The 27,999-nt window shown below is 44.6% G+C and overlaps 1 protein-coding gene and 1 pseudogene across 4 annotated transcripts; both read left to right on the forward strand.

Moving 5' to 3' along the window:
• Nucleotides 1–481: 481 nt before the first annotated feature.
• Nucleotides 482–27,450, forward strand: ALDH3A2 (aldehyde dehydrogenase 3 family member A2). Of its 4 annotated transcripts, none has more exons than XM_009189865.4 (12): nucleotides 482–599; nucleotides 733–894; nucleotides 3,323–3,554; nucleotides 4,324–4,409; nucleotides 6,939–7,147; nucleotides 8,466–8,583; nucleotides 11,852–11,993; nucleotides 14,055–14,221; nucleotides 15,659–15,758; nucleotides 22,809–23,044; nucleotides 24,590–24,714; nucleotides 27,259–27,445. In XM_009189865.4, the coding sequence occupies exons 2-11, from the start codon at nucleotides 742–744 to the stop codon at nucleotides 24,671–24,673; spliced, it is 1,527 nt and encodes a 508-aa protein (XP_009188129.1). In that variant the 5' UTR covers nucleotides 482–599; nucleotides 733–741; the 3' UTR covers nucleotides 24,674–24,714; nucleotides 27,259–27,445. The 4 variants fall into 4 exon arrangements, with proteins under 4 accessions (XP_009188129.1, XP_009188131.1, XP_009188130.1 ...); XM_009189866.4 differs by having other exon boundaries at nucleotides 515–599; nucleotides 723–894; XM_009189867.3 differs by lacking the exon at nucleotides 24,590–24,714 and having other exon boundaries at nucleotides 496–894; nucleotides 27,259–27,450.
• Nucleotides 12,738–12,828, forward strand: LOC116271138 (annotated as a pseudogene).
• Nucleotides 27,451–27,999: the final 549 nt, after the last annotated feature.

Here is a 27,999-nt window from a genome sequence, read left to right on the forward strand (position 1 = left end):
TAGCTCTCCAGGGAACCCGGACGGTCAGTGCCGGTCAAGTCGAGGCAGCTCCTCGCTGAAGGAAGGAGCACGGGACAGGGAAGCAGAAAAGGGAGCGCTAGGCCTCCAACTCCGTCCATCTGGTCACGTTTGAAGAGCCACAAAATGGAGGAGGGAACCCCTCTGAGCGTGCCGGAGCGGAGACGGCTCTCCGTTGCAGCCCGGACGCTTCCGGCCGGGCGCCCACTGCCAGCCGCGCGCCCTCCGCCTGCTCCTCCAGGATTCCTCTTCGCCCCCTCTAGGGCCGCCCCGGGGCGCTCTCAGCAGGATGGCCAACACCTTCCCTCCATCCCTACACCCCTCCGCTCCCGGGCCCGTGGCCGCGCTCCGCTCCCGCACTGCGCACGCCACTCCCTACAACCTAGCCGGCTGCCAGAACCCGGGAGAGAGCGGGGGCCGCGTGGGCGAGGCCGGCGTCCGGCCGGCGGCTGTCACGTGGGCCTCCCGGGCCAATAGGCACGAGGCTTTGGGTCAAGCTCAGTCAGCCCCGCGGCAACTGGGTCTGGCAGTGGGAGTAGGCGGACCCGGAGGCCGCGGCTGAGCGAGTGATCCCTGGGCGAGTGAGTTGGTGGCTGCGGGTCGGCGGTGGGGACAACCTCCGGAGGGAGGCGGAGGGAGGGGAGGCAAGGCCAGCACCTGCCTGCATCCCGCCTCCCACGCCCCAGCGCCCTCCGACCGTGCAGTTCTCTGCAGGACCAGGCCATGGAGCGCGAAGTACAGCGGGTTCGCCAGGCGTTCCTGTCCGGACGGTCGCGACCCCTGCGGTTTCGGCTGCAGCAGCTGGAGGCCCTTCGGAGGATGGTGCAGGAGCGCGAGAAGGACATCCTGGCGGCCATCGCCGCCGACCTGTGCAAGGTACGCACGCGAGCGGCGGAGCGCGGGGAAGCTGGCCCCAGCCGCGCACTTGCGGGCCGGAGCTTCTGCTGGGTTTTGTTTTTGCTTTTACATTTCGGATTACTCCAGCGCTGGGAGTATGATTTCCAGCAATACAGATAAAGCCAAAGTTCCCTCTGACTTTCCCTGTCCTCTAGCACTCAGAAGGGCATATGTTTTTGTTTTTGTTTTTTTTGAGACGGACTCTCGCTCTGTCGCCCAGGCTGGAGTGCAGTGGCCAGATCTCAGCTCACTGCAAGCTCCGCCTCCCGGATTCACGCCATTCTCCTGCCTCAGCCTCCCAAGTAGCTGGGACTACAGGCGCCCACCACCTCGCCCGGCTAGTTTTTTGTACTTTTTAGTAGAGACGGGGTTTCACCGTATTAACCAGGATGGTCTCGATCTCCTGACCTCGTGATCCGCCCGTCTCGGCCTCCCAAAGTGCTGGGATTACAGGCTTGAGCCACCGCGCCCGGCCAGAAGGGCATATGTTGTTACCTGGCCTCTGTGGTTCCTTTTCTGCCTTTTCTATTGTTGTCTATTTTTCTGTTACTTTTGTGATTCTTTTCCTTATGATGTGTAGGAACTCTTTGTATATTCTGGATTTCAGTAATTTGTCAGTTTACCGTATTGTAGATACTTTCTTTGGGTTTCTTTCTTTCTTTCTTTTAAAACCACTAAAATTTAGCAGTGGGAGAGTTGTATACCAACTTTAGTGACAGTAATATTTAATACGTTCTGAATAATCCATTACCCTCAGACCAGTCTCTGGGTCTATTTCTTGCCTTTTAGCTTTGTTTATGGTTTATTTTGTAGACAGAGTTTTGTTTTTAAGTTATAGTTGCACTCAGATTTTTCTTCATAACTTTATGTGTTACTAGGTCAGTTCTACTCAAATTTTAATGCACCAACAGACACCTGGGGATCTTGTTAAAATGCAAATTATTGTTCAGTACGTCAGGGGTGGGATCTGAGATTCCAAGTTTCTAACAAGGTCCCCAGTGATGTCATATACCTCTTTTGGAAACACGCTTTGTGTAGCAAAGTTTTTATTGTTTTGATTTGTGTGTATGTGTGGTTTTCTTTGTATGTTTGCTTGTTGTTTTGCTTTTAAGACAGAGTCTCACTGTGTCTCCCAGGCGGGAGTGCAGTAGTGCGATCTCGGCTCACTACAACCTCCACCTCTCGGGTTCAAGCGATTCTCTTGCCTCGGCCTCCTCAGTAGCTGGGATTACAGGCGTGCGCCACCATGCCCGGCTAATTTTTGTAATTTTAGTAGAGATGGAGTTTCACCTGTTGACCAAGCTGGTCCTGAACTCCTGGCCTCAAGTGATCCGCCTGCCTGGGCCTGCCAAAGTGCTGGGATTACAGGTGTGAGCCCCCACTCCTGGCCTGTGGTAGCAAAGTTTTAAATAATGTTTTAGGGTGTAAGTATATTCCTCTATGTTTTCTGATAATAGTTACTTTTTTTTTTTTTTTTTTAAGAGACGAGGTCTCCCTTTGTTACCCAGGCTGAAGTGCAGTGACTCAATCATAACCCACTGCAGCCTCCAGCTCCTAGGCTCAAGCAGTCCTCCTGCCCCAGCCTCCCAGATACTAGGACTACAGGCACGAGGCCGTTATCTTGTTTTATCTGCATTACCTGTGTAGCAAAGCTTTACTCTGGGTTTGTGATTTTTCCCTTCCCCACAATCCCCTCAATCAAAGATTATTTTAATAAGTCATAACAGTAGTAGTACTAGTAGCAACTATAAAATTTAGAGTACTTTTGGTGGAAAGGGGCTGTGATATTAAATAAACAAGATGGGATAATTAAGATTCCAAAAAGACTGTGTCATTTAATCATTCTTGAAGAACTAAATGTTTGTGTGAGTATGTGTATATATAGGATGACTCAAGAAATACAGTAAGTTCTCTGTCCTCAAGAGTTTTAAACTTGATTGGGAAACAGAGCATACACGGATAAAATGTGAGTAATAGTTATAAACCAGTGCGTTAAGGGTGAAGTATTAAGATGCAGGTCAACAGCATAATTACTGTGATACAGAAAGTATGATCAGAGCAGACCTTTATTACTCAAGGAAATCTTCCTGAAAGAGGTAATATTTAAGCCTGGCTTTTAAAGGGTGTGGATTAGTAAAGAAGGATTTACTAGTGGTACTACTACTACTACTAGTGTTACTACTCCCTGAAATAATCTTTGATTTTTTTAAAAAAATATATTAGAGAATTAGCAAGCCCTTATCAAGGGCGTGAAGTGCAGGTGCAAAAGGAGTCTGGATGGCAAACCAGCTAGTCTGATAATGCCAGTTGTTGTCACTGCAGGTGTCCCTGGCTTGAGTGTTTTGACATTCAGGGCGAAGTGTATCATACTTACTCTGCAAGATTAACTGTGATTCTCTTATAACAGAGTGAACTCAATGCGTACAGTCAGGAAGTCATTACTGTCCTTGGGGAAATTGATTTTATGCTTGAGAATCTTCCTGAATGGGTTACTGCTAAACCAGTTAAGAAGAACCTGCTCACCATGATGGATGAGGCCTATATTCAGCCACAGCCTCTGGGAGTGGTGCTGATAATCGGAGCTTGGAACTACCCCTTTGTTCTCATCATTCAGCCACTGATAGGAGCCATCGCTGCAGGTCTGGTGCCAGCTTATGTCTATATACCTTTTTAGGGAGGCTTATTTTGTCATATTCATTGTAAATTAAGGATAGTGGCTAATTAAATGCATTTACTTTGGTGGTTTGCCTTTGTTTACACCACCAGTGTACTGAGAATTAATACATATCATACATATTTTTAAATGAGCTGCTGAGGAGATTTGTGTGGCTATGTTTTGAAGCACGTGGAGAATGAACCTGTGGGAGTGTAAAGGTGTCTGAGTCAATAGGCCCAGGAGTTTGGAGTCAGGCATCTGTATTCTAATATGGTTTCAGTTGCTGGCTCTGGCTTTGGATGAACCATTTGATTCTGTCTGACCAGTTTCTTCATTCAAATAAAGGCTATGAGAGTAATGCTAGCTTGGGTATATAGCAAATGCCAGGAGATTAATTTCTCACTTTGCAGGATCCAGATAGAGAGCTGTATGTTGAAATCACTCATTTGCCCAATAATTCCTGGGCAGAGAGGACAATCTAGGGGCAGAAGTGGGAGAAAGGTGATAGAAAGTTGGAGGAGTGGGAAGGGCTGATGGAACCCATTGACAGTGACCTGAAGATGATGACAGCTAAGGAGTTAGCCTTTGAAGAGAAAGTGAGGTGAGCTCTTACGCTCATTTTGAGGATGTGCAGCATTGAGAGCTGCAGAAATAATTGGGAGTACCTAGCCTATACTTCCCACTGAGCGCCATTTTGGTAGCTATTACAGTTAAGTATTAGATGATACTGTTCTACTTTTTACTTTGTTTAGGAAATGCTGTGATTATCAAGCCTTCTGAACTGAGTGAAAATACAGCCAAGATCGTGGCTAAGCTTCTCCCTCAGTATTTAGACCAGGTAAGAATTTCTTGACCCATCTTCAACGTACGTGTTTACTGGGGAAAACACACATTTGATTTTCTTGCTATTGCATGTTATTGCTGGCCAGGGACCCGATTGCAGTTTCTTTAAGCCTTCAGCAATTGACTTAGTAAAAGGAGTTCAGTTCCAAAGTACATTGTGGAGTCACCCGGCTGTGGAGGTTACACAATATATGTAGGCCCATGACTTCATGAGTATGTACTCCTGCTGTTGACAGATTCTGTCTGTTTGGCATTTTGGAATAATCTTTATTTGAGCTAACGTGATTTTAGGTGTTTTCATCTAATGGATTATTTAATGAGGGACTGGTACTGTGCTGGGTGCTAACATATTTCTGTTACTAATAATTTCTTTTGTTCTAACAAAATGTACTTTTATATGATTGTATAAGAGTACCCTTTTTTGTTGTTTTTTGAGCTGGAATCTTGCTCTCTCACCCAGGCTGTAGTGCTGTGGTGGGATCTCGGCTCACTGCAACCTCCGCCTCCTGGGTCCAAGTGATTCTCCTGCCTCAGCCTCCCAAGTAGCTGGGATTATAGACATGTGCCACCACGCCCAGCTAGTTTTTGTATTTTTGGTAGAGATGGGGTTTCACCATGTTGGCCAGGCTGGTCTTGAGCTCCTGACCTCAGGTGATCCGTCCACCTTGGCCTCCCAAAGTACTGGGATTACAGGTGTGAGCCACTGCACCCAGCCTGTAAGAGTACTTCTGCTTTCAAAAAAGACATGTCTGTGGCATGAAAACATGCCACACACACAAAAAAAGTGCCCTCCTGAATTAGAGGACGTATTCTCACACTGACTTAACACGCTGGCATTTAAGAATATCAAGAACTGAGGCCGGGCGTGGTGGCTCAAGCCTGTAATCCCAGCACTTTGGGAGGCCGAGGCGGGTGGATCACGAGGTCAGGAGATCGAGACTATCCTGGCTAACATGGTGAAACCCCGTCTCTACTAAAAATACAAAAAACTAGCTGGGCGTGGTGGCGGGCGCCTGTAGTCTCAGCTACTCGGGAGGCTGAGGCGGGAGAATGGCGTGAACCTGGGAGGCGGAGCTTGCAGTGAGCCAAGATCACGCCACTGCACTCCAGCCTGGGAGCACAGCGAGACTCCGTCTCAAAAAAAAAAAAAAAAAAAAAAAGAATATCAAGAACTGAATAAAGAAAATGATCTGCTCAACTGCGGGGTAGTTCATCTGTCTGAGTCAGAGGTTCTTATGCCCTCCTGGGAAGTTAATGATGCCGCGAAGAAGTTGGCACTGCTGAGTTCTACATGAGTTGCTGCAGAGAGGAGTCTTCATTTAGCTTTCATCGAAAGACAGCTTAAAAATATCTTAACCTGTGTTCTGGACATCAACTTGTAATGGCTTGAGGCCAGTTCTGGTTCTTGGAATGATATTGTTCTCTTTGTTAGAACCATTTTGTTCTAATAGCTGTCATGATCCAATCAAGAAAGATGAAATGGAAGACAGTGAGATGTCAAGGATTGAATAGGACTTAGAACCAGAAGATAGAGGTTGAAGGTACTGCTTTGCCCCTGACCAGGGGTAAATTATTCAGTAACTGACTGTCTGGATGAGGAGGATAATAATGCCCTACCAGCTTCAGTTACCGTGTTAGGGGGTTAATAATATATGCTATGTAGATTAAGTCATAGAAAAGTTAAAGCTTGAAATATTTGTTGGGCAGCTGAACTATGAAGTGAATGAAACTAATTCGTCTTCAGAACAGGAGATCAAATGGAAACATGAGATCCACAAGCCAACTTTTACTTCACACTTCCACCTTGGAGTCTTGAATACCTCTCTGTCTTCCTTGGTTGCCATCTGTTCTCTTACTTTTCATGCTGTTATTGTCTAAGGTGTTATCTCTTAGAACAGCTGGTAATGATAGCACAATGCGTAATGGGCTCAGTCCACAGAAACTACGTGAATTCTCCCAGTGCCAGATGAAGAAATTGAGGCTCAGAGATGTTCAGTAGCTTGCCTAAAGTCAAATAAGCTAGTGAGTGGCAGAGCCCAGATTCAAACCAGATACACTTCAAAAGCAAGCGCTCTCAGCTACTGTGCCGGGTATACCATTCAGAATAGCATGGGCTGAGCCTACTCTGTTGTGAGACAGAGAACATTCAGACTAAGATATGCAGCTGGGACCTGTCCTGTGGGAGCCATTCTTCACCAGAGTCACTTCTGCATACACCCACATCTCATGCATTTTCCCTGGTCAAGTTCAACCATTTGTTCTCCTTAGTGTCTTTGTTGCTGAGCTCGTGTAAAAAACCGAGTCTCCAGGTTGGTTCTATGTGGGTTCATGCTTCCCAGATGCCAGCAAACTGTGTGTTCTCCTCTTGTCCTTGGTCAGCTCCCTCTCCCATCCCTCACAGGGACTGGTCTTGACACTCTCTGGGTTTTACTGAATGTTACATGTTTATGCTGAAGAGATTGCTGATGTTAAAATGTTAGGATTAATTTGGCAGTGCAAGAGTTTGTGTTTCTCTTTCTTTGAGGACCTCTATGTTGTTATTAATGGTGGTGTTGAGGAAACCACGGAGCTCCTGAAGCAGCGATTTGACCACATTTTCTATACGGGAAATACTGCGGTTGGCAAAATTGTCATGGAAGCTGCTGCCAAGCATCTGACCCCTGTGACTCTTGAACTGGGAGGGAAAAGTCCATGTTATATTGATAAAGATTGTGACCTGGACATTGTTTGCAGGTGAGTCTGGCTGTCTGATTTTCTGTGGTTTTCCCAACACAGTGGAGACTTTTCCTGACAATGTTACTCTTTGCATTTGAACCCCATACCTTATGGCTCCAAGATGCATCATTTAACTTTGGTGGTTGATGTCATCAAGAGTAACTGGAGTCTTTCACTGTCTCTTGGTGCCACTGTCAAAAATGATGAGCTGTAAGTCCTGACATCATGTGGTTGTCCTTAGGAATTTTGAAAAAGTTATTTCTGTCCTCAAGATCACAGCTAGATCTAGCAAGAAATTTAATGTTCTTCTGGCCCGTGATCTGTTAAGTACATAATCCAAAGTATTGTGTGCGCCAAATAAAATCTTTAAATTCCCATTTGAGAGAGTATTATGCTGATCTCTTACCTGAGATCCTTTGTGGACAAAACGAGTGTTCCTCATTTTTTAACTGTGAATAACATCTTGCATCTGAACATCAGAAAATAAGAGGTTTCAGGTTCTCTCTGCTAAATCCGGTTTAGCTACTAAGAAGTGCCAAATCATAGAACTGACTCTGCTCTGGGTGGCGTGACTTTCTCTCCTCTTCATGACTCTGTGCCCTGGGTGGCGTGGCTTTCTCTCCCCTTCATGACTCTGTGCTCTGGGTGGCGTGGCTTTCTCTCCCCTTCATGACTCTGTGCTCTGGGTGGCGTATTTCTCTCCCTCTTCATGACTCTCCTGTGCTCTGGGTGGCGTGGCTTTCTCTCCCCTTCAGAGATTCCAGGCCAGGGGTTCCAGGTTGGCTTCCTAAGTAGAAATCTTGTTGCCAAACCGACGCCTCAGTTAGTGAATGTTCAGGGCATGGGTTTTTCCATGCATGGGAAAGGTCTTCCCAAGTGGGCAGGCTCCACAAAGAGGAGGGTGGCCTGAAGTCTGGCTGCCATCCTGCTTTTATACCTGAACATCTTGCCAGCAGAGCCAAAAGCCACAACCAGGAGAGTCTGTACCGAACTCCTGTCATCCAGGACTTTCCTTTGGCTGGACTGGGAGAGGGGAAAGGACATTGGGAGGCTGTTTCTCCTCTTTTCCTGCTGCAGGCAATGGCATCACTGTTTACCAAGTACTGTTTCCCATGAGCTGGCGTGAGAATTCCCTGCTGTGTAAAATATTCTACCTCATTTGGAAAATACATTCTAAGTTCCAACCGACTGATTTAGAAATGAGTTTTTAACTTTTTAATAAAAATTGCCAGATAAATATATGAATCTATTTTAGTTGCAAAACAGTCAAACAACACAATGTAACAATTGAAAATTTGACTGAATTATATAGCTGTTCTGGATTTTTTCCCCTCAGACGCATAACCTGGGGAAAATACATGAATTGTGGCCAAACCTGCATTGCACCTGATTATATTCTCTGTGAAGCATCCCTCCAAAGTCAAATTGTGTGGAAGATTAAGGAAACGGTGAAGGTTTGTATTTAAAACATCTGATTCCACTGATTTTAATAAGATAAGGAGTCAAATTAACTATTCGCAGGCAGCATCCCCATTTGTTTCTCCCTTCAGGAAAATTTTAAAAGCATATGTGACTCAATGAACTTACTAATATGAAAATGCTCTGTGTACCTTTCATAGAATATCTGCTGGGAGCAAGGTTGCCTTGGTGTTAAATCTACTTAAGTTGTCTAGTTGATTTGTTGATGATTAGTTGTGTCATATACTTTTTTAAAAAAAAGTTAAATAATTGTGTGTCCGTGCTTTTGAGGGAATGTTGCCAACCCTTTAGGTATAATCAGAGAGACCCTGTGGCATATTGGCCATTGCCGATGAAGGTTATCAGTTTTTGTGTATGTAGAGGGCCTCGGGTGGCCAGTAGTTTGGAGGAGTGACTTAATTAAATAACTACTTACAGTGTACCCTTGGTATAGTTAGCAATCTTTCAGGGTGTTTAAAGTAAATATCTGCAGTGAGGGAACCAAGGAAGACTGCATGGTAGAGTCCCAAGCCAAGACTTGAAGGAAATGTAGCATTTAGGTTGGTAGAAAGGAATGGGAGCTGGGCATGGTGGCTCATGCCTGTAATCCCAGCACTTTGGGGGGCCGAGGCGGGCAGATCACTTGAGGTCAGAAGTTCAAGACCAGCCTGGCCAATGTGATGAAACCCCGTCTCTACTAAAAATACAAAAAAAAAATTAGCCAGGGGTGGTGGTGCATGTCTGTAATTCCAGCTACTCAGGAGGCTAAGGCATGACATTCGCTTGAACACTGACGAGAATTGCTTGAACCCGGGAGGCAAAGGTTGCAGTGAGCCAGGATCATGCCACTGCACTCCTGGGTGACAGAGCAAGATTCTGTCTTAAATAAATAAAGAAATAAATAATAAGAATGGGATGACCAGTGTGACTGAGTTCAGCAGTGGGTGAGGGTCATTAACCCCTCAGATGAAAGAAATTATTGGAGTAGTCACTGTTTACTCGACAGATGTTAATTGGCACTAAAAGGAAGGATCAGAAACACCAAAGAGTAATACATGTGATCTGAAAATGAAAATTGTTGGCTGGACATGGTGGCTCATGCCTGTAATCCCAGCACTTTGGGAGGCCGAGGCAGGTTGATCACTTGAGGTGAGGAGTTGCAGACCAGCTTGGCCAACATGGCAAAACCCATCTCTACTAAAAATACAAAAATTAACCAGGCATGGTGGCATGCACCTATAATTCTAGCTACTTGGGAGGCTGAAGCACAAGAATTGCTTGAACCCAGGAGGTGGGGGTTGCAGTGAGCCAAGTTCATGCTACCACACTCCAGCCTGGGTAATGGAATGAGATTTTGTCTCAAAAAATTTAAAAAAAAAGAAATGAAAATTGTTGCCGGTTGCAGTGGCTCACTCCTGTAATCCGAGCACTTTGGGAGGCTAAGGCAGGAAGATCGCTTGAGCCCAGGAGTTCAAAACCAGCCTGGTCAACATAACGAGACCCTGTCTCTACAAAAGAGAAAAAGGTTAGCTGTGCATGGTAGCACATGCCTGTAGTTCCAGCTACTCAGGAGGCTGAAGCCAAAAGGATCACTTGAGCCCAGGAGTTAAAGGCTGCGAAGGAGGATCAAGCCATCACGTTCCCCCACCGTGAGTGAAGCCATACGTTTTTTCCTAAAAAAAAAAAAAAAAAGAGAGAGAAAATTGGCTGGGCACGGTGGCTCACTCCTGTAATCCCAGCACTTTGGAAGGTCAAGGCAGACAGATTGCTTGAGGCCGGGAATTCAAGACCAGCTGGGCAACGTAGCAAAATCTTGTCTCTACAAGAAATACAAAAATTATCCGGGTGTAGTGGCTTGTACCTGTGGTCCCAGCTACTTGGCAGGCTGAGGGAGGAGGATCGCTTGATCCTCCTGGGAGGCGGAGGCTGCAGTGAGCCAAGAGTGTGCCACTGTACTCCAGCCTAGGTGACAGAGTGAGACCCTGTCTCAAAAAAAAAAAAAAGAAAATTGTGTACCAGGAAGTTCAGGGCAATAGTTCACCATGGTTCCAGGCAGAGTAACTTCGGGGATGAGGTGCTAGGGCCTTGATATGGGTATTGGACTATCATTTTTAGTGATAGGGCTAAAAATGGATCCAGATGAGCACGTGAAGGAAGAGTTGCCCAGATTCAGGGTACGTGGGAAGAGAGAGTGGTTAAAAGACACTTGTGAGATTGAAAATATTTGGGAATTGGAGAAATGCTTAGTTGAGTGTGGTGATGAATTCAATTTCAAAGGAATAAGGGCCTCTGCCTCGCTTGGAGGCATTTAGACTCTTAACACAGTGGTTCTCAAGCTACATGCTAGAATCATTAGGGAACCATTTAAAAACAAGTTTGCAAGCCTTACCCTCCAAAGATTCAGCTTGTCTGAGGCCTCCAGGTAATTCTGTGATGCACTCAGCACTGAAAGCTACTGTTGGTGACTCTGGAGTCAGAGCTCAGGCACATGCATTCTAGCAAGCTGCACCAGGGATTCCGACCACCCAGACTTGAGAATTGCTCTTGGTAGAGGTTGGATGAACAATGTTCATTTTGATTTGAGATTAAATTGAGAACTCTCCCAAGGCTTTGAAGTGATGCAGCAATTCAGTAATTTTGTTTTACAAAGTAAATATTGATTGCATGATTATTGAAGTTCTTTTACCTTGGTAATTTCCCAAAGCTGTATTTTGATCCTTCAAGTGGTTTCACCATCACGTGTAAGTGGTGGAAATACCAGTTCAAAGAAGACCAAAACAGCAAAATGGAGCAAAGATTGGTAGCTGTTTTCTGTAAAGGGCTAAGTGGCAAATATTTCAGACTCTGCAGACCTTTGGGTCTCTGCTGTAACTACCGAACTTACTGTAGGGGGAGAGCAGGCACAGCCAATGTGTGAACACATAAGCAACCCTGATGCAGAACAAGACTTACCCCAGCCTGCTCCCACTGTCAACCGCAGGAGGTGAAGGCCCGTGGGTGGACTGTAAGATCCGTAAGAACCTTTGGAACTATGGACAGTGATAGATGTCTTCTGTGTGTGTGCGCTCTTTATTTTCTAGTCCTCGACCTGCCAAAAAGCTGAAATTTACTATCGTACTACTGTTAAATTACTTGAGGGGTGGGGTGTTAGATTCTGTGAGGGTGTAAAACCAGACTGATTTTGGGGCATGGCTGGATTTTGTACTCACTGAAATTGAATTGTGGGTCTTTGTGACATTTATATACTCCTGTTGTTTTAAATAGGAATTTTATGGAGAAAATATAAAAGAGTCTCCTGATTATGAAAGGATCATCAATCTTCGTCATTTTAAGAGGATACTAAGTTTGCTTGAAGGACAAAAGATAGCTCTTGGTGGGGAGACTGATGAGGCCACACGCTACATAGGTAATGGAAATTCTCCTTTCCTATGGGAAGATGGCAATTTGGCAGTTTTTGCTGACACTACTTATTAACACTACATACACTATTAAATATATAGCATTTAATTGTTGATTTAATTGTTGAAGTACTAAATCCTGCTTTCTGTTATACTGTAGCTTTTGTTATAAACTATTTAAAATGTCTGTGTTTCTGTGTATTGAATGATGCCACCAGCATTGCTCCAGTTCATATTTACACGTTAACTACTTTTTTCTTCATAACAATCCTGAGAAGCAGAATAGAACTTGATGTAATTATCTTTAGTTCGTGGATGGGAAAACAGCACAAAGAAGGAAATAGCTTGGTCACTATTCCACAATTAACCAGTGATGGTACCATTCCAGAAATAATGTTTTGGTCCACCATGCTTGACCTTATTATTTGTGTACCTTCTTTGTGCTTTTTCTTCTTTGCCTTGAATATATATTCCTTTGAATGTTAAGCACATTTTTCTAAAGTAACATATAAGGTGACAGAAAAATTAGACACATTTGGACTTGGCTGGCAAAGAAGCTGCACCACGTAGCTTTACTTATCCCCTTTATCAGATAAGATGCTACAAGTTACCAAAAAAAAAAAAAAATCAACTTTAAAAAAACAAAATTTAAAAATGAAATAATAAGCAGAAATTGATTCTCTTGTAATTAGCAGTCCCGAGGTTCTGCTGAGCTGTATAATTCAGTGGCTTCATGGTACCATCAAAAAACCCTGATTCTTTGTACTAGGATGCAAAAGAAAACAATCCTTGTGCCTTCTGTCTCTCTTGGTGGCAGCCCAGATCGAACTGGGGAATACATCTGTAGAAAAAAGAGAAAACGGACTCTACTTCTTTCACCTCTCTGTTCTCCCATCCTCAGCGTGTCCACATTGCCCGTTTCTAGGCTAATGAATGGCAAAAGGAAGGGGCTATCCTGATTAGCTTATAGACTAATTAGGACTTTCCCCTGACTTCGAGCTGGGATCATTTTACCTGAGCACGGCTATGCAGAGGAAGTAGACACTCAGCCCAAATTGGTTCTCTGACCTGAGGAAGATGCAGGGAATGGATTAGGGGTGGCAGTTTATATACCCCTGGAAGTGGTGCTGCAAGAAGCTATCCACAGCCACATTGCCAAGATAATCTATTAGAAACTAGGGGTAAAGGAAAAGTGCCAACTTGTTATTGTCAGATGACTTCTCTTTGGGATGACGATCCAGTTTCTCATTTACAGAGTCTTCTGGAGTACTGCTAGTTGGTGACTTACGTTGGCAGCAGATGCTGGGACACTTTGCATAGCCTCCCCAGCATCTGTTTCACCCTCCTTTTTTGTGCCTCTTCCCTATGGTAGATGGAACACTGAACTAAGGCTTAGGGAATTTTGACCATTTAACTCTGTTTTCTTAATCTGTCTAACAGAGTTGTAATAAAGGTTAATGAGATAATATATATGAAAGCGCTCAAGTTAAGAAAAAATAGTATTGATTTGATTCACGGTTGAGCTGTCTTTGCTCCTAGAAAGACCTGTCCATTCAAGACCAGCCTGACCAACATGGAGAAACCCCATCTCTACTAAAAATACAAAATTAGCTGGGCATGGTGGTGCATGCCTGTAATCCCAGCTACTCTGGAGGCTGAGACAGGAGAATCGCTTGAACTCGGGAGGTGGAGGTTGCCGTGAGCCGAGATGGCACCGTTGCACTCCAGCCTGGGCAACAAGGGCGAAACTCTGTCTCAAAAAAAAAAAACACAATGCACAGAAAAATGTTAAGTATAATCTACAGTTAAATATATGCATGGCTGTGAACAGAGTTCAATGTGAAAAAGATAGATTTGCACAAGTGTCCACAGGCTTGTGATTCACAGGCTTTGGAGACATTGAGTATTTGCACAGCTCATCCACCTGCTCAGGATTTTTCAATAGATATGACTTGTGGAGGAGAGGGAAAGGGATGGATAGGTGACCCAATGAAAGAGATACAAGATGAGACTTGTACATTTTTGTCTAATAAGTATTTTCATTTTCATTTTGTTTATTTTCTTTTTAGCCCCAACAGTACTTACTGATGTTGATCCTAAAACCAAGGTGATGCAAGAAGAAATTTTTGGACCAGTTCTTCCAATAGTGCCTGTGAAAAATGTAGATGAGGCCATAGATTTCATAAATGAACGTGAAAAGCCTCTGGCTCTCTATGTATTTTCGCATAACCATAAGGTAAGCTTTAGCGAGAACAGCTCACTAGCATAAGCGACTATCAAGAGTCATGTTCCTTCTTTGCTGTAAAACAATGCGGAAAACAATGTGAAACAATGATGGTTTCTTCTGTCATATCAGAGTCCACTAAGTGAAGTTGTGTTCCTAGGTTGCTGTCTTGGTTTATGAGGCTCAGGGGTTATCACAGCATCCGTTCCCCTCCTCCCTCGGGTTAGATCTGAGTCTGCAGGGTTGAGTGTCGCAAGGTTTTTGATTCACAAACACCTCCTGTATAATTGGAAGACTTATATGTGCCAGCATTAAATGCTTTTCTCATGTTAATCCACAGGGCATTGTCGAGTAAGAGCCTGCACAAAATGACATTCACACCCACTGTGTGGGACGAAGACCCCGACACTGTCACATAAATGGTTGTGATATGATGGATTTTAGTTTCTCACGTGACACTAGCTTCTTGTTAGAGTGGTGGAACCGCCTCACCTGGTTGAGCAGTTCTGCCACTTTCTGCATGGCTCACTCATTCATGTCACTAGGGGACCAGCTGCTACTAAGAGACAGTGGCCCAGATGTTTTCGGGAGAACTTCTGATGGTAACGTGTAGATAGTCGTGTGACAGCTTTTGGAGCTTGTGAGGCTATTGACATACAGATAGCTACAGGTATTTGAGTGAGACCAAATGTGTGGGGCTCAGTAAAGGCTGGGTTATTAACAAAACAATGGTTTGACATTTAAAACCATGGATAACATGGGCAGGAAGGAACCTTCCTGCCAGGGTTCCTTCCGGCTGGCCAGGGTACAGGTCAGGTGTGGAGCACTTCCCAGCAGTGGGTCATCTGAGGTCACTACAGTCCAGACATGAAGAACTGTCAAGGGCTTGCTGGCACCCAAGGGAAATGACATTTACTAGTCAAGTGTTCTTGTGCTTTTCTGGGCCTTAAGCCAAACAACCATTTATTTCTTAAAAAATAGGATGCTAAATCTAAAGTCTTAAATATTTTCACATTTCATAAAGACTAAATCATACCTATTAATCATGTGTTATAATGTAGAGCAGAGATAAGAAAGAAATAATAACAGTGTTTAAAGCTGGAATATAGTCTAAGCTGTCCCCTTACAAAGAGCCTTTTGCTGCTGTGTTGGGGAGTACACCTCTAGGTTGTGGCTGAGTAGGCCCAGAGGTTTGGAGCTGCCTCCCTTTGTGCACTGGATGTGTGTCTGAGAGGTTGGGTATCAATCACTTTGCTACACTAACCACAGTTGAGGTTGTTTGTCTATCTGGCACGGTGTCCCCAAACTCAAGAATTTTCATTGACACAAAGCCAGAATGTGCATGCTTTGAGCTCGTAACTCTGAGCACACAGCCCTCTGTGTGGTGGGGCCATGAGTGTTCCCTGAGGGGCAACTTCACTGACCTGGATGCCTTTGGTCTGTCCTCAGCTCATCAAACGGATGATTGATGAGACATCCAGCGGAGGTGTCACAGGCAATGACGTCATTATGCACTTCACGCTCAACTCTTTCCCCTTTGGAGGAGTGGGTGAGTCTTATTTTCTCCTGCTCGTAGTAGATATTTCAAAAGCACCACCATTTCATGAGTGGATTGTGCGGGCTGTTGAATTAGCCAGCTGTTGCGTACCCTGGGTGTCCTGTCCTGAGGGAGGCCTTTCCTGGTCACCCAGTTGACTGGTTTTTCTGCTTCCCCACCCACCCCTGCAGCACAGGGTGAATGTCCTGTCACTCTTTCTGTCAGCAGCACTGACTGACCACAGCTGTAATCATTACTTTGTTCACTTCATTGATTTTATTTATTGTCCTGCCGCATTTAGGAGATTTGGGAACCAAGAGTCAGGTCTCAAATTAAGAAGGTCTCTCTCTGTGTGTGTGTGTGTTTTTAAATGAGATAACTAATGAAAGGTTCGGAATACCAGAAACAGACAGAAGGTAGAGGGGTTTTCTAACGCACCCTTGTTTTCTGCTCAGTTCTTACCTGCATTTGTTCCCCGGCCCTTTGTTTGGAGGAGCAGCCTCTCCTGGAATTGTTTTGTGATTTGAGTAAAATGAGACTCCCCCTGTTCTAGAGAGGAGGGGCAGAAAGAAATTCATTCCAAGTGAAGCTTTGTGGACATAGCCTGATCCTTGCTGTTCCCTTTAGAACGTGACCTGCCTCCCTCTCCCACACGTGAGATGACCGACTCAGTGTTTTATTTCTCCTTTGGGACCTAGGCTAGGTGGGCTTTTCTACTATCTAATAGAGATATTACAACATAGCCAATATGTAAACATTCTCATAACAAAAACCCAACCATAAAAGCCCCTGTCTTAAAGCCCTGTTCTATCCTCTCTTTTTGTAATACCGGAAGTCAGTTGCTCCATGGGATACGAGGGCCCAGCTAGGCAGGACGGTCTGTTTCTGGTTAAGGAAACCTTGTCCTATGACCAAGGAACCTTGACCTGCAGCCACAGGTCCTTGTCTAGGAGGTAAATATATTGCCAGCACCCAGCACAGTGACTGACATGGGTGAGGGACAGGCGGGAAGAGGCCAAATCGGTAGGTATTGCCAGATCCAAATTGGAAATGGTGGTGGCTTGTAGAGGGTGGTGGCAGGGGAGATAGTGGGAAGGGAAGGGGTTATTTTTGGGATCAAGCAGCAGGATTTGCTGACGGAGTGAATGCTGGAGGAGGGGGTGAATGAAAGAGGATGACTCCTGGGATTTTGGCTGGAGTAACCAATAGTTTTGTAGCCCAGATGCTTAAAAGATTGGACTCCGTTGTCTCTAGTTCCTCAGCTCACTGCATAGGATCCTGGCATCCACTGTGCTAGTGCAGTAATCAACTCGGTAATTGTTCCATATGGTGTCTCCAGTGCCTTCTAATTGCAAATCTAAGTGACTTGGGTTCAGTCCCTGTCCCTACTTGACCAGGTAGCCTGTGGCATCATTGACTTTACCATCTTATTTAAAACAAAACACAACTGGGCGCAGTGGCTCATGCCTGTAATCCCAGCACTTTGGGAGGCCAAACTGGGCAGATCACTTGAGGTCAGGAGTTCCAGACCAGCCTGGCCAACGTGGTGAAACCCTGTCTCTACTAAAAATACAAATGTTAACTGGGTGTGGTGGCATGTGCCTGTAGTCCGAGCTACTAGGGAGGCTGAAGCAGGAGAATCGCTTGAACCCGGGAGACGGAGGTTGCAGTGAGCCGTAATTGCGCCACTGCACTCCAACCTGGGTGACAGAGCAAGACTTCATCTAAAAAAAAAAAAAAGGGTAGGCACGGTGGCCCATGTCTGTAATCCCAACACTTTGGGAGGCCGGGGTAGGAGAATCATAAGGTCACAAGATCAAGACCATCCTGGCCAGCAAGGTGAAACCCTGTCTCTACTGAAAATACAAAAATTGGCTGGGTGTGCTGGCACACACCTGTAGTCCCAGCTACTCAGGAGGCTGAGGCAGGAGAATCGCTTGAACGCGGGAGGCGGAGATTGCAGTGAGCTGAGATTGCACCACTGCACTCCAACCAGGCGACAGAGCAAGACTGTGTCTCAAAAAATAAAATAAAATAAATAAATAAATAACAAAATTAAATAAGCAACCTATTATATACCCACAAAAGTTAAAAATGCAAAAAGAAGATGCAAAAGAAAAAAAACAGGTTTACTGTCTTAGCAAATTTCAGGCATATAATACATTATTATAGTGGCCATGCTGTAAAAAAATAAAAATAAGACAAGCCTTGACTCCCAAATGTAAAAGGAATACAGGCTTTTTGAGAAAAGTTGGAAAAGATAGAAGAGCCCAAAGAATAAACATTTACATTACCCATAACCCCACTATGTAAAGATAACTGGTATATGTCTTGCACATATATGCACACGGATGTACACAGACACCTGAATATTCTATTCAAAAAGGTATCATAGTATACATTGTTCTCTACACTGTATGTGACAGGATAGTGTGACACTTTTCCTATGTCGGTATTCTTGCATGTGATAATTTTAGTAACTGCATACTTTTCCATCATATGAATGTGGCATATATATATATTTTTTTTTTTTTTTTTTTTGAGACGGAGTCTCGCGCTGTGTCACCCAGGCTGGAGTGCAGTGGCGCGATCTCGGCTCACTGCAAGCTCCGCCTCCCAGGTTCAGGCCATTCTCCTGCCTCAGCCTCCGAGTAGCTGGGACTACAGGCGCCCACCACCACGCCCGGCTAGTTTTTTGTATTTTTAGTAGAAACGGGGTTTCACCATGTTAGCCAGGATGGTCTCGATCTCCTGACCTCGTGATCCGCCCGCCTCGGCCTCCCAAAGTGCTGGGATTACAGGCTTGAGCCACCGCGCCCGGCCAAATGTGGCATATTTATGTAACCAGTTCCCAGTATTAGATTTTTGTGATTTCAATTTTTTGGGGATTATGATTCTTGTATAATGTATCTTTAGGCACTCTCTGACTAGTTCTTTAGGAGAAATGTCTACAAGTGTAATTACTCTGTTAAAAGGGCTTATGCAATTTTCCAAATTGAAAAAAATGTCTTTTTCTTCTAATTCTCAAAGTAATACAGACACAGCGGCAAAAAGTCTAAACAGTCAGACTTTAAGGAAAAATGTAATAATCTCCCAGGCATAAATACTATTAATATTTTGGCATATAGTTTAGATTTTTCTTTTTCTTTTTCTTTTTTTTTTTTTTTTTGAAACTAAGTCTCCCTCTGTCACCTAAGCTGGAGTGCGGTGGTGTGATCTCAGCTCATTGCAACTACAGGTGTGTGCCACCATGCCCAGCTAATTTTTGTATTTTTAGTAGAGACAGGGTTTTGCCATGTTAGCCAGCCTGGTCTCAAACTTCTGGGCTCAGGAGATCCACTTGCCTTGGCCTCCCACAGTGCTGGGATTACAGGCGTGAGCCATCGCACCCAGCTTAGGTTTTTCTTTAGAAATGCTTACCTTTAAGGCTTTTGATACATATTTCAAGTGTCTTTGCAGATTTCTGCCACTTTATATTCCCATGAACATTATATGAGTGTTTACTTCCTTATATCCCCAGTTCTGGATTATTCCATTATTAAATTTCTAGACAGAAAGCATCTCATTTCAATTTGTACTCCTTTGATTATTAGTGAGTTTGAATTTTTTTTAGCACTCCCATTAATTTTCTATTTATGTCCTTTGATATTTTTGCTGTGTTCACATCTTCCTTATTAGCCTTTAAATAGCCTTTTTTATAAGTAAGAAAATCCTCAGTCCTATCTGTAACACATATCCCTTTCCAGATTTTAATTTTTCTTTTAATTTTATCTATGATTTGAAGCATTTATTTATTTAGAGACAGAGTCTCACTCTGTCACCCAGGCTGGAGTGCAGTGGCGGGATCTTGGTTCACTGTAACCTCTGCCTCCTCGCTTCAAGCAATTCTCCTGCCCCAGCCTCCCAAGTAGCCGGGATTACAGGCACCCAACACCACTCCTGCCTAATTTTTGTATTTTTAGTAGAGATAGGGTCTCACCATGTTGGCCAGGCTGGTCCCCAACTCCTGGTTTCAGGTAATCCACCTGCCTCAGCCTCCCAAAGTGCTGGGATTACAGGCGTGAGCCACTACACCTCGCCTAAGCCTGTGTGGCTTTTTGTTTTTTGGTTTCTGATTTGGAAAGTAGGCTTAGAAAAGCTTTCCCTATTTCAGTATTACATAAATATCATCTGTAGGCTGGGTGCAGTGGCGCACACCTGTAATCCCAGTACTTTGGGAGGCCAAGGCATCTGGCTAACATGGTGAAACCCTGTCTCTACTAAAAATACAAAAAATTAGCCGGGTGTGGCGGCACCGTCTGTAATCCCAGCTCCTCAGGAGGCTGAGGCAGGAGAATCACTTGAACCCTGGAGGCAGAGGTTGCAGTGAGCAGAGATTGCACCACTGCACTCCAGCTTGGGCAACAGAGCGAGACTCTGTCTCAAAAAAATAAGAATTAAATAAATAAATAAATAAATAATAAATATCTGTAGTTTCCCTCCCTCCCTCCCTCCCTTCCGTCCTTCCTTCCTTTTAACCGTGGAGTTGGCCAGTCGTGGTGGCTAACACCTATAATCGCAGCATTTTGGGAGGCCGAGGCAGGGGGATCACTTGAGGTCAGAATCTTGAGACCAGCCTGGCCAACGTGGTGAAAACCCGTCTCCACTAAAAATACAAAAAAAATTAGCTGGGCATTGTGGCATGCACGTGTAGTCCCAGCTACTTGGGAGGCTGAGGCAGTAGAATCGTTTCAACCTGGGAGGCAGAGGCTTCAGTGAGCCAAGATCGTGCCACTGCACTCCAGCCTGGGCAACAGAGCGAGACACTGTCTCAAACAAAAACAAAAACTAAAAAACACCATGGAATTCACTTTAGAATGCGTATGCCGCATGATGTCATAATTTGCCTTTTTTTTTTTCAAAGAGTAAACTAGTTATGCTGGCACCATTTTTTGAAACTATCATCCTCATACCATCAGTACTCAATAAAAACATGTTTGGGTCATTCTTAGGGTTTTTTCATTGGTTGCATTATCTTTCTGGTTTGTTTTTTCCGTGGGCCACTACCACAGTTTCAATTACAGTAGTTGTACAGTTAGCTTTACAAGTGACATTTAGTAAGTGCTTATTGTATGCCAGATACTGCGGTTGAATCCATGCCTTTTCTTTTCTTTTTTGAGATGGGGTCTTTGAAATGTCATCCAGGCTAGTACAGTGGTACAGTCATGGCTCACTGCAGCCTCAACCTCTTGGGCTCAAACAATCTTCCTGCCCTAGCCTACTGAGTAGCTGGGCCTACAGGGGTGAATCACCATGCCTGGCTAATTAAAAAAAAATTTTTGTATAGAGACTGGGTCTCACTGTGCTGCCCAGGCTGGCCTTGAATTCCTGGGCTCAAGCAATCCTCCCACCTCAGCCTCCCAATGTACTGGGATTACGGGTGTGAGCCACTGCGACTGGCCAAATGCACGCATTTTAGAGACAGACAACTAATAAGTAGTAAGCCAAGAAATGAGCCAAAGTTGTCTGGCTGCAAAACCCACATATTCAATCCAGTAGCTTGCTCTTTAGGACATAGCACTATTTCAAAATCTAAAAGTAAAAGCTCCTGGTTTTTATTGCTTTTCAGTGTTTTCTTGCTTGTTCTTATCTAAATTTATTTTTCCAGATGATCTTTGGAATCACTACCTCCTCCTACTTAAAAAAACAAAACAAAACAAAACAACCTTCTGAAATCCCCTGAGATTTTGATTAAAATTGATTTAAACTTAAATTATTTTGGGAAGAATTTATATCTTTAAAATGTGGAGTCTTAATGGGAATATGTTATATCATCTCTTCATTTATATAACCCTTTTATATCTTTGGATAAAACTACCTTGGTTATGTCTTTGGCTCGCCCCTCCGTCATTCTTTTTTTTTTTTTTTTTTTTTTTGAGGCGGAGTCTCGCTCTCGCCCAGGCTGCAGTGCAGTGGCGCAACTTCAACTCACTGCAACCTCCACCTCCTGGGTTCAAGCAATTCTCCTGCCTTAGCTTCCAAAGTAGCTGGGACTACAAGCGTGCACCACCATGTCCAACTAATTTTTGTATTTTTAGTAAAGACAGAGTTTCACCATGTTGGCCAGGATGGTCTCGATCTCTTGACCTTGTGATCTGCCCGCCTTGGCCTCCCGAAGTGCTGGGATTACAGGTGTGAGCCACTGCGCCCAGTCCCCTCCCTCATTCTTTACCCTCCCTCAGTGTCAGGTTTTCTCAGGGTCTTGTCCTTGGGTCTCTTCTCACACCAGGCCTGCTTCATGAATGATTCCTTCCTGCATCCTGGCCTTGGTAAACTGCTCCCTGGCCTCTGGTCACCTGTGTCTTACATCACACATGCCATTCCCTCTGCCCAGCTCACACTGCTCCCCTTTGTGCCTGTCAGTCTGTTGTACACACAGAGTTAGAGAAATGAAAACTGTCACAGAGCATGGCTTCGTGGAGGGCAGAGATTTACACTTGCTTATTATCACCCAGCTGTGCAACCCTGCCGCCCTGTCTTACTTTCTACAGCCTTAGAGAAAGCAAGTGGGTCAGTGGGGCCATGGATGACTGAAGCCATGGGAAAGGATGCTGGGAATGAAGGGATGGTGGGAAGAGAGCACATGTAGCATTTAGAGCCTGATCTAGGTTCGGGTTCTGGCTTTGCCACTTACCAGCCATGTGACCCTGGGTAGGTTAACTGACCCCGTAAGCTCCCTTTCCCTCTCTGGAAATGAGGCTGCTGATAATTCATCAGGTGGGATTGTGGTGAGAATTATCTTAAGAGAATGATTTAAACTCTTAGCACAGTCCCTGGCATAAATGAGAGCCACAGCTCTAGAAGAGGTGCAGGTCCTTGTCTTGCTCGTGGAAAGCATCCTGTTTGACAAGGACATTGACTTTTCCAGGGAAGCTGGTAAGGACTTCCTGAAAAGAGATACTTCGGCTCGCAGAGTTCAGTGGGGGCTCCCAGGCAGCAGGGAGTGCATGTGAGCTTTGGCTGTTAGACAGTAGTTTGCATCATCTACAGTGAAACTTGTTTTGTCTGTTCCCTTTATTTCAGGTTCCAGTGGGATGGGAGCTTATCACGGAAAACATAGTTTCGATACTTTTTCTCATCAGCGTCCCTGTTTATTAAAAAGTTTGAAGAGAGAAGGTGCTAACAAACTCAGATATCCTCCCAACAGCCAGTCAAAGGTGGACTGGGGAAAATTTTTTCTCTTGAAACGGTTCAACAAAGAAAAACTCGGTCTCCTGTTGTTCACTTTCCTGGGCATTGTAGCCGCCGTGCTGGTCAAGGTGAGTCCCTATTACCCATGAGTGCCATTCTGTCTGGTCCTGGCCCAATGGCTGCCAGATGCGTATTCTAGCAGGACTCTACATTAACTTGTAGAGTGTAAGACAGGGTCAGTGAACCACAGCCTGCTGGCCAGCTACCTCTTTTTGTCACTGAAGTTATTGGAACACAGCCACACCCACTTGTTTACTAATCATCCACAGCTGCTTTCATGGGATGGTGACAGAGCTGAGTAGTTGCAACAGAGGCTGAAAGGCCCTTAAAGCCTAAATTATTACAGAAAAGTTTGCTAATCTCTGGTCTAAGAGGTTAAAACAGTGTAGAACTTGATTGCAGAATTCTGAGCTATCTGATCAAAGGGTTAGCCCTTTGACCCTTCTGGTATTGGACTTTCCTTGTCACTTACAGCTTTGTTCTTTTTTTTTTTTTTCCTTTGAGGAGTCTCACTCTTTTGCCCAGGCTGGAGTGCAGTGTTGCAATCTTGGCTCACGGCAACCTCTGCCTCCCAGGTTCAAGCAATTCTTCTGCCTCAGCTTGCTAAGTAGTGGGGACTACAGGTGCCTGCCAGCCTCAGCTTCCCTAGTAGCTGGGAGTACAGGTGCCAGCCACCATGCCCAACTAATTTTTGTATTTTTAGTAAAGACGGGGTTTCACTACACTGGCCAGGCTGGTCTCGAACTCCTGACCTCAGGTGATCCACCTGGGCCTCCCAAAGTGCTGGGATTACAGGCATGAGCCACCACGCCTGGCCAGCTTTGTTCTTGAATGTGCATGAAATCAGCTTGCCACGGAGATGGAGGCAAGAACTCTGGTGCAACAGCTTTGGTGAGGGATATTTTATTAGGCTTGAGTGTTTTTCCTCCAAAGTTGACTACCTGATAAAGTTTATCTTTGCTGATTAGTCATTATAGAGATGGGCTTGCAAAGAGGCCCTCATGGTAGCTGCCTTCTCAAAGCAGTTTGCGTATTTTGAGGTGAAAGAGGAAATCCATAATTAAAGTTAAGATGGAATGATGAACGCAGTTGTGTCTGTGGCGCCCTCAGCCGTTCAGCTGAGGATGTAACGTTGAAAATATTGACCATATCAGTGAAGAATGGGCTTGGAAAAGGCAATGGTAATAGCTGTGTTTATATTTTGTTTAAAATTTGAAAGGGGGCTGGGTGCGGTGGCCCACACCTGTAATCCCAACACTTCAGGAGGCTGAGGCGGGCGAATCATGAGGTCAGGAGTTCAAGACCAGCCTGATCAATATGGTGAAACCCCGTCTCTACCAAAAATACAAAAAATTAGCCGGGCATGGTGGCGCGCAACTGTAGTCCCAGCTACTCGGGAGGCTGAGGCAGGAGAATCACTTGAACCCGGGAGGCGGAGGTTGCAGTGAGCCGAGATAGTGCCACTGCACTCCAGCCTGGGCGACAGAGCGAGACTCCATCTCAAAAAAAAAAGAAAAAAAAAAATTGAAAGGGGATTGGCTTGTCTTACAGTATCCTAGCCTTAGTGGAGTTGGAGACACCAGTTGCATTTGAAATCGTTTGGGTTTTCTCAGAAATACCAAGCTGTGCTGAGGAGAAAGGCCCTGTTGATTTTTCTGGTAGTTCACAGACTGCGTTGGTCCAGTAAGCAGAGATGAACACCAGATTTCAAAACCCAGCCCTGTCTGTTAAGAGTGAGGTAGGAACTTTTTGTCTTCTTTCTATATGTAAGGTGGGCCAAGTTGGGGTATGTTTTCTAGGGTTTTTTTTTTGTTTTTTTTGTTTTTTGCTACAGTTGGAGGCTTAGGGGTTATTGAAAAAAGAATGGGCCGGACACAGTGGCTCACGCCTGTAATCCTAGCACTTTGGGAGGCCGAGGCCTGAGTTTAGGAGTTTGAGAACAGTCTGGCAACACAGTGAAACCCCGTCTCTACTTAAAAAAATTAGTTGGGCATGGCGGCGTGCGCCTGTAGTCCCAGCTACTCGGGAGGCTGAGGCAGGAGAATCGCTTGAACCCAGGAGGCGGAGATTGCAGTGAGCCGAGATTATGCCACTGCACTCCACCCTGGGTGACAGAGCGAGACTCTGTCTCCAAAAAAAAAAAAAAAAGAGAGGAAAGAATGTTTAACTTACTTATCTCTAGACATTTTGGACCTGAGCTCAGAGTGTCAGGGTGTTAAAACTCCACTTATCCACAGTTTTAAAAGGGCGAGGCGACTTGCTAGGAATCTAAGAGAAATGTGCAGAGGCGATGGCTTAGCTGCGTCCAGGCGAAGCATATATTATTTCTAGGAAAAGGGCAGCCAAGTGTGAGCCTCATTTCTCTTCCCCTTCTACTCAGCTCTCCTAGGGGAAGTGCCAGCTGACTAATTCAGACTTGTCACCATCTGGGCACTGAACTCTTTGTGTCGTAATTTAAGAATTTTTTTTTTTTTTTTTTTGAGATGGAGTCTCGCTCTGTCACCCAGGCTGGAGTGCAGTAGCCGGATCTCAGCTCACTGCAAGCTCCGCCTCCCAGGTTTACGCCATCCTCCTGCCTCAGCCTCCCGAGTAGCCGGGACTACAGGCGCCCGCCACCTCGCCCGGCTAGTTTTTTGTATTTTTTTTAGTAGAGACGGGGTTTCACCGTGTTAGCCAGGATGGTCTCGATCTCCTGACCTCGTGATCCGCCCGTCTCAGCCTCCCAAAGTGCTGGGATTACAGGCTTGAGCCACTGTGCCTGGCCCCCAATTAAAGAATTTTTTTAAAGTCACTGTGTAGTTGTGATTTGTTTTCATTTTTAAAAAAGGTTTGACTTTGGAATTCATGGCAGCAAATGTCGTGACATCAAGGTGGAGTATACAATTTAGGGGCTACTTTCTTCTCTGCCTTCCTGAGGCTGGAGGTGTGGTCGGAAGCTTACTTGGGTCTCTGGTCAATATCTGCCTCTTTTGTTCTTTTCCCAAGACCTTGGTTCCTCAGCCTGATAATGCGACTTGGTTGGGATAGAATATTTTAGCCTCATGGAAAATATGGAGGCCCAGGCTGAGTCTGCATTCTCCACGCTTACCAAACCCCCAAGAAGCCTCCCTCAGGTGCAGTGCACTCTGCCAGGCAGGTTCAAGTTCCCAAAGGGTTTCTCTGTGAGGGTCTAGAGAAGCAGCAATATATAAAAGCAGCAGCAATATATAAAATCTTTAGCAGGAACAAGAAAACGTGATTTGATTCTTGGCTTAATGACCTTGGGCAAGGCCTTTTCTGAGCTCCTCCTTTGGCCTCAGCTTGCTCATCTACAGGATGAGGATGAGGTGTCAGTGATTGTCCAGGCCACTTCCAACCCTCCCTCTCAATTCTCATTACTATTAGTTGTTAATATTTCTTCGGATTCAGTCTGGAACTAGGTAGAGATTTGGTCTTCTTTTCTGCTTTGCTGCTTTTCTGCTCCTCTCTGAGCTTTTAATCCTCTTTTTTATCAAATTGCCTTTTATTTTAAATAAATGACTTTGAATCTGTACTGTATATTTACCTGAAGAGTCTATTTATTGTAATTACATTTTTCTGAAATGGTTTTTATGTACTTAATAGTTTCCTTATTTTGTTTCACCCTTGGATTTTATTTTATTAACTACCTTACTAGAATTAGAAGGGATTTAGAGCATAAGTACTGTACACAAAGTAAAGTTCCAATAAAGCTTATAAGCTACAGAAGACATTGTGGGAGATGTGGGTTTTAAAAGGTTGAGAAACATAGGGAGTTAATGTTGATAAATTTCATTAGGCCTTTGACAACTAAATATGACATTTGAACCTTGAGATTGCAGCAACCCTTCCTCAGTGTTCAACAGGAAGGATTAAATTCAGTACCACTTTTGAATTTTAGAAACAAAATTGTTTACCAGTTTTTGAATTCCATGTAGAGACTTTAGCTTCCTGCTGAAAATGCCAGGATAATAAGTTAGTACTCTCATCTTCTGTCTCTACTCTAACATTAGCTAATTGACAGTGGACAGAATATAGTCTCCATTATCACGTTGTCTCGCTATTATTGTTATTTTTTTTTTTTTTGAGGAAGGGCGTAATCCTTTAGCCCAAACCACGCTTCCTAGGCTTCCTAGGTATATGTAGTCCTTTTTTGTACAATGCCTGTAGAGTCTCTTCAGACAGGAGGTATCTGAGTCCCAGTGCTGAGCTTGTGTTGCAAGGCTGATTGTGGGTAGGTTTTTAAAGCAGCTGAGTAAACTGGATCCCTTTTTCCTCTCTCCAGGCTGGATATTACTGAAGAATGATCCTGTTCAACCTCCTAGTGCCTCTGCTGAATTATTCCTCTTTTAAATGGTTAATGAACCAATAATTTTTAAATCCTACCAAAAATAGTAAGAAAATATGCAAACACACTGTGATCAAACTCAAAAGTCATTGCCATTCATCATTAATAAAACTTGCCATTTCAACCAAATCCCAACATTCCCTAATAGGATATTCAGGGAACCTGCCTTAAATTGTGCTTATCTAAATCTTGGAGCTTTGAGCTAGGGGAGGAGAATGTATTAGACTAAATACAAACCTTAAGGGAGTCTCAGAACCTACTTAGTGAATCCTTCCCTCCAGGTAATGGCACTGCCCACCTCCTGCCCCTGCTACCACCATCACTGTATGAAGCTTTCAAGAGCCTGGTGCTTCCCAGGGCTACCAGCAGTCCTCTGTAGTCAGAGAGGTGAGGTCAGATGGTCTCGGTTCCCTGTGAGATTTCAGGCACTAAAACCCTATGTGGGGGAGGGAGGGGTTACTCTTCCTCCAATGGGACTCAAGGACTTGACCTCCAGGAGTCAGGCCCCTGGTCAGAAGTGCCGTCTCACCAGTGGTCTTCATTCTCCCTCATTCATGCTCCATCATCCTGTGTTCTGTTTAGTTGCAGCAATCTCTTGTGACTAATACCACTCAAAGCATCTTGTAAATCCTAGGGCTTCCTGGAAGTTAATTGCCAAAGTCATGCAAGCATCACCTG

This window comes from Papio anubis, chromosome 17 (genome assembly GCF_008728515.1).
Source record: "Papio anubis isolate 15944 chromosome 17, Panubis1.0, whole genome shotgun sequence".
In the NCBI taxonomy this organism is placed as follows: domain Eukaryota; kingdom Metazoa; phylum Chordata; class Mammalia; order Primates; family Cercopithecidae; genus Papio; species Papio anubis.

Excerpts from the sequence above, each read along its gene's own strand:
- ALDH3A2 (XM_009189865.4), top strand. The coding sequence starts at position 742 with ATGGAGCGCGAAGTACAGCGGGTTCGCCAGGCGTTCCTGTCCGGACGG. Across the intron at positions 4,410-6,938 it reads TCCCTCAGTATTTAGACCAG|GACCTCTATGTTGTTATTAA; the intron begins GTAAGAATTTCT and ends TCTTTCTTTGAG. Across the intron at positions 14,222-15,658 it reads TATTTTCGCATAACCATAAG|CTCATCAAACGGATGATTGA; the intron begins GTAAGCTTTAGC and ends GTCTGTCCTCAG.